The sequence below is a fragment of the Heterodontus francisci genome, chromosome 28 (genome assembly GCF_036365525.1).
Source record: "Heterodontus francisci isolate sHetFra1 chromosome 28, sHetFra1.hap1, whole genome shotgun sequence".
In the NCBI taxonomy this organism is placed as follows: Eukaryota; Metazoa; Chordata; class Chondrichthyes; order Heterodontiformes; family Heterodontidae; genus Heterodontus; species Heterodontus francisci.
Window position 1 is genome coordinate 12,057,814 of NC_090398.1, and position 12,896 is coordinate 12,070,709.

The 12,896-nt window shown below is 46.3% G+C and overlaps 1 protein-coding gene across 4 annotated transcripts in view; it reads right to left on the bottom strand.

Annotated features, from left to right (window-relative positions):
• LOC137385092 (T-cell differentiation antigen CD6-like) overlaps positions 1-12,263 on the bottom strand; it is a 138,998-nt gene extending 126,735 nt beyond the window's left edge. For all 4 annotated transcript variants that reach the window (XM_068059848.1, XM_068059849.1, XM_068059850.1 and 1 more), the window contains exon 1: positions 11,836-12,263. In XM_068059848.1, the coding sequence (XP_067915949.1) occupies positions 11,836-11,887 (52 nt within the window). In that variant the 5' untranslated portion in view covers positions 11,888-12,263. The remainder of the gene's footprint in view (positions 1-11,835) is intronic.
• Positions 12,264-12,896: the final 633 nt, after the last annotated feature.

A 12,896-nucleotide genomic window follows, 5' to 3' on the forward strand; every position in this document is an offset into this window, starting at 1 on the left:
GGAGATTTACCAGAATGGTTCCAGGGATGGAGGATTTTAGTTACAAGGTTAGATCGGAAAAGCTGGGATTGTTCTCTTTCGAAGAAAGGAGATGGACGGGAGATTAAATAGAAATGCACAAGATTATGACAGGATTAGATCAGTTAGACAAGGAAAAACTGTTCCCATTAAATAATGGTACAAGGACTAGGGAACGCAGATTGAAGAGATGCAGGGGGAATATTAGGAAGAACTTTGTTACGGAGCGGGTGATAATGAATGGAACTCGCTGCCTACGAGGGTGGTGGAAGCAGAGACCATCAATGATTTCAAAAGGGAATTGGTTGGGCACTTGAGCGAAATAAACTTGCAGGACTACGGGGATCGAGCGGGGGATTGTCGCTGACTGAACTGGTCTATATAGAGCTGGCATGGACCCAATGGGCTGAATGGCCACCTTCTGTGCTGTAAATGACTCTGACTCTATGATAATTAATATACAGTTAACATGTCCTTCCTTGGGTAAGGAGACAAAAACTGCACCCGGTCGTCCAGGTGTGGCCTCACCAGTGCCCTGCGTAACTGTGACTAGATTGCTTTCACTCTCAAACTCCAGTCTCTTTGTAACGAAAGCTAACGCACCATGTGCCTTCAAATTGCTTGCTGTACCTGCACGTTAACTTGCTGTGATTCATGTACAAAGCCACCCTGGTCCCTCTGAATACCAACATTTCCCAGTCTCTCAGCATTCAAAAATATTCTGCTTTTAAAAATTTCTCACACCAAAATGGATAACCTCACACTTCGCCACATTGTATTCCATCTGCCATATTCTTGCCCGTTCAACCAACGTGTCTATATCCCTCTGCAGCCTCTTTACGTCCTCCTCAATGCTTAATTTCCTACTTAACTTTGTATTGTCAGCAACCTTGGATACATTACACTCAGTCCCTTCATCTAAGTCATTAATATCGACTGTAAATCGCTGAGGCCCAAGTACTGGTCCTTGCAGTACACAGCTAGTTACAGCCTGCCAACGTGAAAATATCCGGTTTATTCCTCCTCTGTTTTCTGTCTAACCAATCCTCAATCCATGCCAATACATTACCCCAATCCCATGAGTCCTAATTCTGTGTATCAATGCACACACTGCTCCATAAACATCCAATTATATTCACAGAAATATACAATGATTTCACATTTATAATTTTGACAGCAAACACATAGACGATTATAAATGTACAGTTCTATGGTCAGCAACTGATATAGGTGAACAAATCTGCAAATTTTTAATTCTATGCAACAATATACGAGTGTGCATTTCCCCTGGAAACACACAGTTCCATAAAAATTTATCTATAATAATAATTAAATGCACATTGCAGATGTACATCTGCCTGCAAGTAAATATTTCATCATTTACGGCAATATATTATTGCACAAAAAATAGATTTGATAAATGTTTACATATAAAAAGCAATTTTATATGTAAACGTTTATCAAACCTATTTTGATTTTATATGTTTTATATGTTGTATATTTCTGCACACAAATTTACCATTGGTTAATTATGTCAAGTAATAAATGAGTGGCCGCCCAATAAATAAATGCATAATTCTATAAATGTTGATATATTATATATATATAAAATTATATTTGAGGCAGCGCTATGCTAGCACACAGAAACGTAATACTGTACACTTACATAAGCAGAGCATACAACCAGGCAGAGTACAAATAAATATGGAACCATAAAGTGAGGTCCAAGGCATTAAACCACCGATGTGTGTTTCTAAATGTCGACTTATAGACAAGGGTTGCGATAAACCTACGCTGATATAAACTTGCAGAATTCTGACCTGGAGTAGGAACAAAGTCTGACAGCAGAGGTTACATTGGGAAAATATTAATTACCCTGATTATTTCAAATGATTTTGGAATATAATGTAAAGGAATGTCGCGGGGAAAATGTGCAGTCATAAAAATGGCGCAAAATAATTTCAGCTCAGTTAGCCCAGTGACCTCATTTTTTTTTGAGACGGTGATGCATTTTTCCGAGAAAAGTGATGAGAGAAACAAGCAAGAACAGTCTGAGGTTGAGTGGAGGAGGAGGGAGTTGCACAGAACTGCGATGCATTTTACAGCGTAGTAACAGGCCATTTGGCACAACAGTTCCCTGCTGGCATTCACGACCCCCTCACACCCCCTCTTCAGCTCACCCCACCGACATCTTCTATTCCTCTCTCCCTCATGTGTTTATCCAGCTTCCCCTTAAATCCATCGACGCTATTCACCTCAACCACTCCCTGTGGTAGCGAGTTCCACATTCTCACCACTCTCTGGTTTCTTGAATTCTCTCTTGAATTTCCCATTTAGATTCATTAGTGATCATCCAATGTTTATATTTGCTCTTGAACATCTACGCCAAACACTTTCATAATGTTAAATCCCTCTACCAGGTCACCCCTCAGCCTTCTCTGTTTTAGAGAACGGAGCTGCAGCCAGTTCAAACTTTCCTGATAAAAACAACCTCTCAGTTTTGGCCCCATTTGGGGAGATGTACATTGCCCCTTCACCAGTGCCTCTATATTATTCAATAATATAGTGAAGAGAACTGTGCACAGTAACTCCCAGTGTGATATGGAGACCAGAACTGTGCACAGTAACTCCCAGTGAGATGTGGAGACCAGAACTGGACACAGTAACTTCCAGTGAGATGTGGAGACCAGAACTGTGCACAGTAACTCCCAGTGTGATACGGAGACCAGAACTGTGCACAGTAACTCCCAGAGTGATATGGAGACCAGAACTGTACACAGTAACTCCCGGTGTGATGTGGAGACCAGAACTGTACACAGTAACTCCCAGTGTAATATGGATACCAGAACTGTGCACAGTAACTCCCAGTGTGATATGGAGAGCAGAACTGTACACAGTAACTCCCAGTGTGATATGGATACCAGAACTGTACACAGTAACTCCCAGTGTGATATGGATACCAGAACTGTGCACAATAACTCCCAGAGTGATATGGAGACCAGAACTGTGCACAGTAACTCCCAGTGTGATATGGAGAGCAGAACTGTGCACAGTAACTCCCAGAGTGATATGGAGAGCAGAACTGTGCACAGTAACTCCCAGTGTGATATGGAGAGCAGAACTGTGCACAGTAACTCCCAGAGTGATATGGAGAGCAGAACTGTGCACAGTAACTCCCAGTGTGATATGGAGAGCAGAACTGTGCACAGTAACTCCCAGTGTGATATGGAGAGCAGAGCTGTGCACAGTAACTCCCAGTATGATATTCAGACCGGAACTGTGCACAGTAACTCCCAGTGTGATATGGAGAGCAGAACTGTGCACAGTAACTCCCAGAGTGATATGGAGAGCAGAACTGTGCACAGTAACTCCCAGTGTGATATGGAGAGCAGAACTGTGCACAGTAACTCCCAGTGTGATATGGAGAGCAGAACTGTACACAGTAACTCCCAGTGTGTTATGGAGACCAGAACTGTACACAGTAACTCCCAGTGTGTTATGGAGACCAGAACTGTACACAGTAACTCCCAGTGTGTTATGGAGACCAGAACTGTACACAGTAACTCCCAGTGTGATATGGAGACCAGAACTGTGCACAGTAACTCCCAGTGTGATATGGAGACCAGAACTGTGCACAGTAACTCCCAGTGTGATATGGAGAGCAGAACTGTACACAGTAACTCCCAGTGTGTTATGGAGACCAGAACTGTGCACAGTAACTCCCAGTGTGATATGGAGAGCAGAACTGTGCACAGTAACTCCCAGTGTGATATGGAGAGCAGAACTGTGCACAGTAACTCCCAGTGTGATATGGAGAGCAGAACTGTACACAGTAACTCCCAGTGTGTTATGGAGACCAGAACTGTGCACAGTAACTCTGACTGTGGTCTAACCAAAGGCTGTTACAAGTTCAACATAAATTCACTTGTTCAATTGTATTGTGCGACAGGTGAAACCCAGTGCTAGGTTTGCTTCACTTTTGACTGTATTAAACTGCTGCACAACTTCCTTCATCTACCGATGATGTCAGCGATGCCTTAGATGAATGTTCTTGGGCTTGACATTTCTGACTGTACAGAGTGCTACAAGATATGTGAGCTTGAAATGTCAGTTATATCTTCAAATGTCATCACCATGATGTGATTGATCAGCGTAGTCACGACATTAACAACAGTTCAGCAACTATTCACTTTTAAAATTATCATCATTGTTTTCAAATCCCTCCTGGGCCTCTCTTCTCCCTATCTCTGTAACCTCCTCCAGCTCCTACACCCCTCCCTATCTCTGTAACCTCCTCCAGCCCCTACAACCCTCACTATCTCTGTAACCTCCTCCAGCCCCTACAACCCTCCCTATCTCTGTAACCTCCTCCAGCCCCTACAAACCTCACTATCTCTGTAACCTCCTCCAGCCCCTACAACCCTCCCTATCTCTGTAACCTCCTCCAGCTCCTACACCCCTCCCTATCTCTGTAACCTCCTCCAGCCCCCTCAACCCTCCCTATCTCTATAACCTCCTCCAGCCCCCACAACCATCCCTATCTCTGTAACCTCCTCCAACCAGTACAACCCTCCCTATCTCTGTAACCTCCTCCAGCCTCTACAACCCTCCCTATCTCTGTAACCTCCTCCAGCCCCTACAACCCTCCCTATCTCTGTAACCTCCTCCAACCAGTACAACCCTCCCTATCTCTGTAACCTCCTCCAGCCTCTACAACCCTCCCTATCTCTGTAACCTCCTCCAGCCCCGACAACCCTCCCTATCTCTGTAACCTCCTCCAGCCTCTACAACCCTCCCGATCTCTGTAACCTCTTCCAGTCCCTAGAACCCTCTGAGATCTCTGCGCTGCCCTAATTCTGAGCTCTTCTGCATCCCCCAATTTTAATCGCTCCACCATTGGCGGTCGTGCCTCCAGCTGCCTGGGCCCTAGTCTCCGGAATTCCCTCCCTAAACCTCTCCACCTCTCTCTTTCTCCCCATTTAAAATCATCTTTGAAACCGATCTCTTTGACCAGGCTTTTCATCACCTGTCCAAATAGGTCCTGTTGTGGCTCAGGGTCAAAATGATGTTTGTGAATTGCTCGTGTGAAGCGTGTTGGAATGTTTTATGATGTTAAAGGCACTTTATAAATGCATGCTGTTGCTGAGATACGTGGGTTAGGTGTGGGTAAACGGGAACAGGAAAAATATTTTTTCTGAGTAAATGATGCCTCCAAGGCAGAATTATTTAATCTTTAATTCCAATTGGCCAAGCAGGCCGTCTCCTGGATCCCACTCCATCGTGCTTTATCCCGATTGGTCTGATGCTGGGAGTTGGGCGGGCAAATTAGAGTAGAGGGGGAATGAATTCCTTAAACAAAGGTAAATCATCCCACCTTCATCCACACACTTATAGGAAACAGTGATCAGAAGCAGGAATCCTGGCGGATTTCCCCTCTCTCTCTAACCCAGGGGTCACTGGACAGTGATCAGGATCGGGAACCCTGGCTGATTTCCCCTCTCTCTCTAACCCAGGGGTCACTGGACAGTGATCAGCAGCAGGAACCCTGGCTGATTTCCCCTCTCTCTCTAACCCAGGGGTCACTGGACAGTGATCAGGAGCAGGAACCCTGGCTGATTTCCCCTCTCTCTCTAACCCAGGGGTCACTGGACAGTGATCAGGAGCAGGAACCCTGGCTGATTTCCCCTCTCTCTCTAACCCGGGGTTGACTGGACAGTGATCAGGAGCAGGAACCCTGGCTGATTTCCCCTCTCTCTCTAACCCAGGGGTCACTGGACAGCGATCAGGAGCAGGAACCCTGGCCGATTTCCTCTTTCTCTCTAACCCAGAGGTCACTGGACAGTGATCAGGAGCAGGAACCCTGGCTGATTTCCCCTCTCTCTCTAACCCAGGGTCACTGGACAGTGATCATGATCGGGAACCCTGGCTGATTTCCCCTCTCTCTGTCACCCAGGGGTCACTGGACAGTGATCAGGATCGGGAACCCTGGCCGATTTCCTCTTTCTCTCTAACCCAGAGGTCACTGGACAGTGATCAGGAGCAGGAACCCTGGCTGATTTCCCCTCTCTCTCTAACCCAGGGGTCACTGGACAGTGATCAGGAGCAGGAACCCCGGCTGATTACCTCACTTCAATCCAGGGGTAACTAGACACTGTTCTCAGATTGCTATCCCAGTCCTGGCTAAATGAGCAAGGCAGAGGGTGATTCCCATCTAAATGGGTTCCAGACACTGCATCGAGACATTATGGCACAGACAGATGCCATTCAGCCCATCCAGTGCATACCACAGAAAGAATACAATTCTTTTCAAATTACTGGGAGAAAACATACTATCACCCATTCTCGTTGTTTGACTGGAGTGAGATTGTGCAGTTCTGAATCCTCCTGATTCCTGTGATCCAATTAATTTATTTCCACACTTCCTATCCGTAAACTACGCTGGGAAGACAACCTGGATTGCATGGAATTTTACAGCACAGAAACATGGCATTCGGGCCAATTGGTCCATGCTGGTGTTATTGCTCCACATGAGTCTCCTCTCCACCCCCTCTTCATCTCACCCCATCACCATCTCCTTCTATCCTTTTCTCCCTCATGTGTTTATCCAGCTTCACCTTAAATCCATCGACACTATTCACCACAACCACACCCTGTGGTAGCGAGTTCCACATTCTCACCACTCCCTGGGAGTTACTGTGTACAGTTCGGGTCTCCATATCACACTGGGAGTTATTGTGTACAGTTCTGGTCTCCTTATCACACTGGGAGTTACTGTGCCCAGTTCTGGTCTCCATATCACACTGGGAGCTACTGTGTACTGTTCGGGTCTCCATATCACACTGGGAGTTATTGTGTACAGTTCTGGTCTCCATATCACACTGGGAGTTACTGTGCACAGTCCTGGTCTCCATATCACACTGGGAGTTATTGTGTACAGTTCTGGTCTCCATATCACACTGGGAGTTACTGTGCACAGTCCTGGTCTCCATATCACACTGGGAGTTATTGTGTACATTTCTGGTCTCCATATCACACTGGGAGTTACTGCGCACAGTTCTGGTCTCCATATCACACTGGGAGTTACTGCGCACAGTTCTGGTCTCCATATCACACTGGGAGTTTACTGTGCACAGTCCTGGTCTCCATATCACACTGGGAGTTATTGTGTACAGTTCTGGTCTCCATATCACACTGGGAGTTACTGCGCACGGTTCTGGTCTCCATACCACACTGGGAGTAACTGTGTGCAGTTCTGCTTTCCATATCACACTGGGAGTTTCTGTGCACAATTCTGCTCTCCATACCACACTGGGGGTTACTGTGCACAATTCTGCTCTCCATACCACACTGGGAGTTACTGTGCACAATTCTGCTCTCCATATCACACTGGGAGTTACTGTATACAGTTCGGGTCTCCATATCACACTGGGAGTTATTGTGTACAGTTCTGGTCTCCATATCACACTGGGAGTTACTGTGCACAGTCCTGGTCTCCATATCACACTGGGAGTTATTGTGTTCAGTTCTGGTCTCCATATCACACTGGGAGTTACTGTGCACAGTTCTGCTCTCCATATCACACTGGGAGTTATTGTGTACATTTCTGGTCTCCATATCACACTGGGAGTTACTGCGCACAGTTCTGGTCTCCATATCACACTGGGAGTTACTGCGCACAGTTCTGGTCTCCATATCACACTGGGAGTTACTGTGCACAGTCCTGGTCTCCATATCACACTGGGAGTTATTGTGTACAGTTCTGGTCTCCATATCACACTGGGAGTTACTGCGCACAGTTCTGGTCTCCATACCACACTGGGAGTTACTGTGTGCAGTTCTGGTCTCCATATCACACTGGGAGTTATTGTGTACAGTTCTGGTCTCCATATCACACTGGGAGTTATTGTGTACAGTTCTGGTCTCCATATCACACTGGGAGTTATTGTGTACAGTTCAGGTCTCCATATCCTACTTGGAGTTATTGCGTACAGTTCTGCTCTCCTTATCACACTGGGAGTTACTGTGTACAGTTCCGGTCTCCATATCACACTGGGAGTTACTGTGTACAGTTCTGGTCTCCATATCACACTGGGAGTTATTGTGTACAGTTCTGCTCTCCATATCACACTGGGAGTTACTGTGTACAGTTCTGATCTCCATATCACACTGGGAGTTACTGTGTACGGTTCTGCTCTCCATATCACACTGGGAGTTACTGTGTACAGTTCTGGTCTCCATATCACACTGGGAGTTACTGTGTACAGTTCTGGTCTCCATATCACACTGGGAGTTACTGTGTACAATTCTGCTCTCCATATCACAATTTAAGTTAGTGCACACATTTCATTTTTCCACATTATAAAAATAATATAGAGGCTCTGGGGAGGTCCAAACAATTTTTTGTTAGAATGATATAGAATGATTTCAGGGACAGGCCGCATTCTGTTTTGCATTGACTAATGAGTCATATTTAGATAACTTCCTAACGGTGTGTGAACATTTATCTAACAGCGATCGTCATTTGATCGAGTTTAGGGAGAAACACGAAACAGCTACTAAGATTCTAGATTTTGGTAAGGCTGATTTCTATGGGATGAGATAGAGACTGTCCACAGTAAACTGGGCAAATCTGTTCGCAGGTAAAACAGAAGATCAGTGGGATATGTTCAAAAAAGAACTGAATGTCAGTTTATGCCCTTAAGAGTCAAGAGCTTCACTTGACAAAAATGATAGTCATGGACAAATAAAGAGGTGAGAGGCAACATAAAACTGAAAGAGAAAGCATACAACGACGCCAAAACTAGCACAGATCCTGGAGAGTGGGAAAGATATAAAGAGCAGCAAAGGATGACAAAAACAGATAGTAAGAGCAACAAAAAGGGAATATGAAAAGAAACTTGCAAGGGATATCAAAATAAGCACACAAAAGTTTTACCATTACATTAGAAAAAGAGGGTGGTCAGGAGCAATGTGAACCCCTTGAAAACTGATACCAGTGATATTGTCAATGAAAACAGAGAAATGGTGGACATACTGAACAGTTGTTTTACATCAATACTTACAATAGAGGAAGATGTCAACATGCTGAAAATCCCAAGGAAATTAATATTGAATCGGGGCAGGGACTCAACAAAACTCGCGTAAGCAAGATACGATTAATGGATAGATATGTGGCACTAAGCAGTGGCAAATCCCCAGGACCAGATGGTTTCCATCCCAGGGTTTTAAAGGAAGTAAGTGGGAACATTGCAGATGCCCTAACAATAATCTTCCAAAGCTCACTCAATTCGGAAACCATTCTTTTGAATTGGAAAATTGCACGTCACTCCACTAGTTAAGGGGAGAGAGGAAAACCAGGGAATTATCGGCCAGCTGGTCTAACATCTGTTGTCAGGAAATTACTAGGTCTATAATTAAGGAGCGGGTGAATGAACACTTTGAAAGTTTCAGCTGATTTATAAAGTGTCTGATGAACGTGATTGAATTTTGAAGAGTTGTCTAGTGGACAGAGATTTGTCTGTGGATGTTATTTATATGGACTTTCAGAAGGCATTTGATAAAGTGTCTCGTAAAAGACTGTTAGGTAAAGTTGAATCCCATGGAATTGAAGGCAAAATATTAACCTGGTTAGGAAATTGGTCGAACGAAAGGGGACAGAGTGTAGGAATAATAGACAGGTTCTCTAACTGGCAGCATGGGACTAGTCATGGCCGGCAAGGATCTGTGTTAGGGCCTCAATTGTTCACTGTAATCATTAAGGAATTAGATGATGGAATACAGAACCACGTATCCAAATTTGCCGATGAGACAATGATAGGCAGCATTGTAAAGAGTGCAGACGGAAGTGTAACATTACCAAGAGATATTGAGCACAGAATCACAGAATTGTTACAGCGCAGCCATTCGGCCCATCGTGTCTCTGTACCCGCCTCTCCGAAAGAGCCATTCACACAGTTCCATTCCCCCTCTTCCTCCCCCTAAAACTCTGCACATTCTTCCTTTTCATATAACTGTCTAATTCCCCTTTTGAATGTTTCAGTTGACCCTGCCTCCACCACCTTCTCAGGCACCGCATTCCAGACCTTAACCACTCACTGCGGGAAAAACGTTTATCCCCATGATCGATTAAGTGAATGGGAAAAACTGTGGCAAACGGATTTCAGTGTGAGGTCAATGTGAGGTCATCTACCTTGGACCCAAAAAGGATTGAATAGGGCACTTTCTAAATGGTGAAAAGCGACAAACAGTGGAGGCCCAGAGAGACTTGGGAGCTCCAGGTATACAGATCATTAAAATGTCATGAACAGGTACATGAAATAATCAGAACGGCAAATGGAATGCTTGTCTTTATATCTAGAGGACTGGAATACAATAAGTCATGCTCCAGCTACCCAAAGCCCTAGTTAGACCACACCTGGAGTTACTGTGAGCAGCTCTGGACCCCACACCATAGGAAGGATACACTAACCTTGGAGGGAGAGCAGTGTAAATTTATCAGAATGATAGCTGGACTCCAGGGTTGAGCTACAAGGAGAGATTATACAAACCAGGGAAGTATTCCTTGGAGTTTCGAATGTTAAGGGGTGATTTGATCGGAGTTTTCAAACTATTCAGGGGAACCGACAGGGTAGATAGAGAGAAACTATTCGCACTGGTTGGGGAGTCTAGGACTAGGAGACAGAGTTTAAACATTACAGCCAGAACCCGTTCAGCAGTGAAATTAGGAAACACTTCGGCAAACAAGTTTGGAACTCTCTTCCACAAACAGCAATTGATGCTCAATTGTTAATTTTAAATCCGAGGCCTCTATTGACCAAAGGTGTAAAGGGATATAAGGCCAGGTCACAGATCAGCTCATCAAATGGCGGATCAGCTCGAGAGGGCAAAATGGCCTCCTCCTGTTGCTGTGTTCTTATGTTCCCAGAAGCGAGTGATTATATTGATCAGGAAAGTCTGAACAGGCTAGGGCTCTGTTATCTAGGAAAAAGAAAACTGAGTGGGGTGAGCTGGGGAGTGACCTGATCGAGGTCTTTAAGGTTATGGAAGTGGTTGGCAGGATAGACATAGAGAAGATGTTTCCACTTGTGGGGGTGACCAGAACTAGACAACTATCAATATAATAAAGTCACTAATAAATCCAGTGGGGAAATCAGGAGAAACCTCTTTCCCCAGGGTGTGGTGAGAATGTGGAACTCCCTACCACAGGGAGTGGTTGAGGTGAATAGTGTCGATGGATTTAAGGGGGAGCTGGATAAACACGCGAGGGAGAAAGGGATAGAAGGAGATGGGGATGGGGGTGAGAGGAAGAGGGGTTGGGAGCAGGCTCGTGTGGAGCAGAAACACCAGCATGGAACTGAAGGGCCGAATGGCCTGTTTCTTTGCTGTAAAATTCTATTGGTGACTATCTGATGTTGAAGGCCTCGACCTGGAGCCTCCCACCACAAATGCAAACTTTCGACGGCTGCCCTGTCAAACTCCCTTTTGTTATCTTAAAGACCTCGATCGGATCTGCTGCAGCCTCCTCTCTCTCCAGAGCAAATAAACACCAGCCAGTACAACGTTTAACATCGAACACAGGTAAAGTACAAGAGGAGACAGCCGCTCAACCATTTTCCCGGGTCCTGCTGTTAAAAGGCAGCCCTCTCTCTCTCTCCCTCCGTGTCCGGCCAACACGACCCATTTGTCCCTTCATCCTCCACCCAGCAGCGAGGGCAGGGGCGGAGTGGTCACCTTCGCCTGCACCAACATCCCCCCCAACCCCGCTCCTCCACCACCTCCCCACAAACAGCCTCCCTCCCCAAAACATGACCCCCTTACCTCTGTCAATCCGTGTCAGGAGCACTGCCAAAGACAGGAGGGAGAACTCCATCCAAGCGATCCCTTCGTGCACTAGTCCGAGAACTGGAGGAGGGAGAGAGGGAGGGAGGGAGGGAGCGGGTGTGAGAGGGAGAGAGGGGGAGTGGAGAGAGAGAGAGGGGGGGAGGTTGTTAGGGTGCAGGGAGAGGGATATCCCTCAGCTTGTCTCTCTCTCTCTCTCTCTCTCTCCCCAGAACTCAGTTGACTATGGCTCAGGCGGTTACCAGGGCTTTCCTTAAGTCAAAGAAAGAGAGAGATAGAGAGAGAGAGAGAGAGAGGAAGGCTGCTCGGTTGCCGTGGAGAGCGCGGCACCTTCCGAACAAGCCCCTCACGCCCGTAATTTCCTGGCTGCTACCTTCGCCACCACAGAACAGAAGAGGCAGCTGTCTTCAGACAATGCGAAGGAGCTCAGCAGATTCACAGACAATTGTGCTTTTTTTTTGATCGGGCACAGGAAGTGGTGAGACATGCGGTTGGAATCACACGGGGTGAATAGGGGGAGGAGGAGGGCGATGGGGAGCAGAGGGGGGTGAGAACATTCTAAATGGCTGCAAGGCCCCTCAGTCCTTCACCAACAATGAGACACGCTCAACCGAAATCCTGAAGAAGGGCGACTCGTTCCAGAGTCAGGACAAGCAGAGCAAGACAATTCCAAAACAGCCAAAAGCCAAATTGCACTTGAATGTGAGTCACTGTCGGAGGGTCAGTACTGAGGGAGTGCTGCACTGTCGGAGGGTCAGTACTGAGGGAGTGCTGCACTGTCGGAGGGTCAGTACTGAGAGAGTGCTGCACTGTCGGAGGGTCAGTAATGAGGCAGTGCTGCACTGTCGGAGGGTCAGTACTGAGGGAGTGCTGCACTGTCGGAGGGTCAGTAATGAGGCAGTGCTGCACTGTCGGAGGGTCAGTACTGAGAGAGTGCTGCACTGTCGGAGGGTCAGTAATGAGGCAGTGCTGCACTGTCGGAGGGTCAGTACTGAGGGAGTGCTGCACTGTCGGAGGGTCAGTAATGAGGCAGTGCTGCA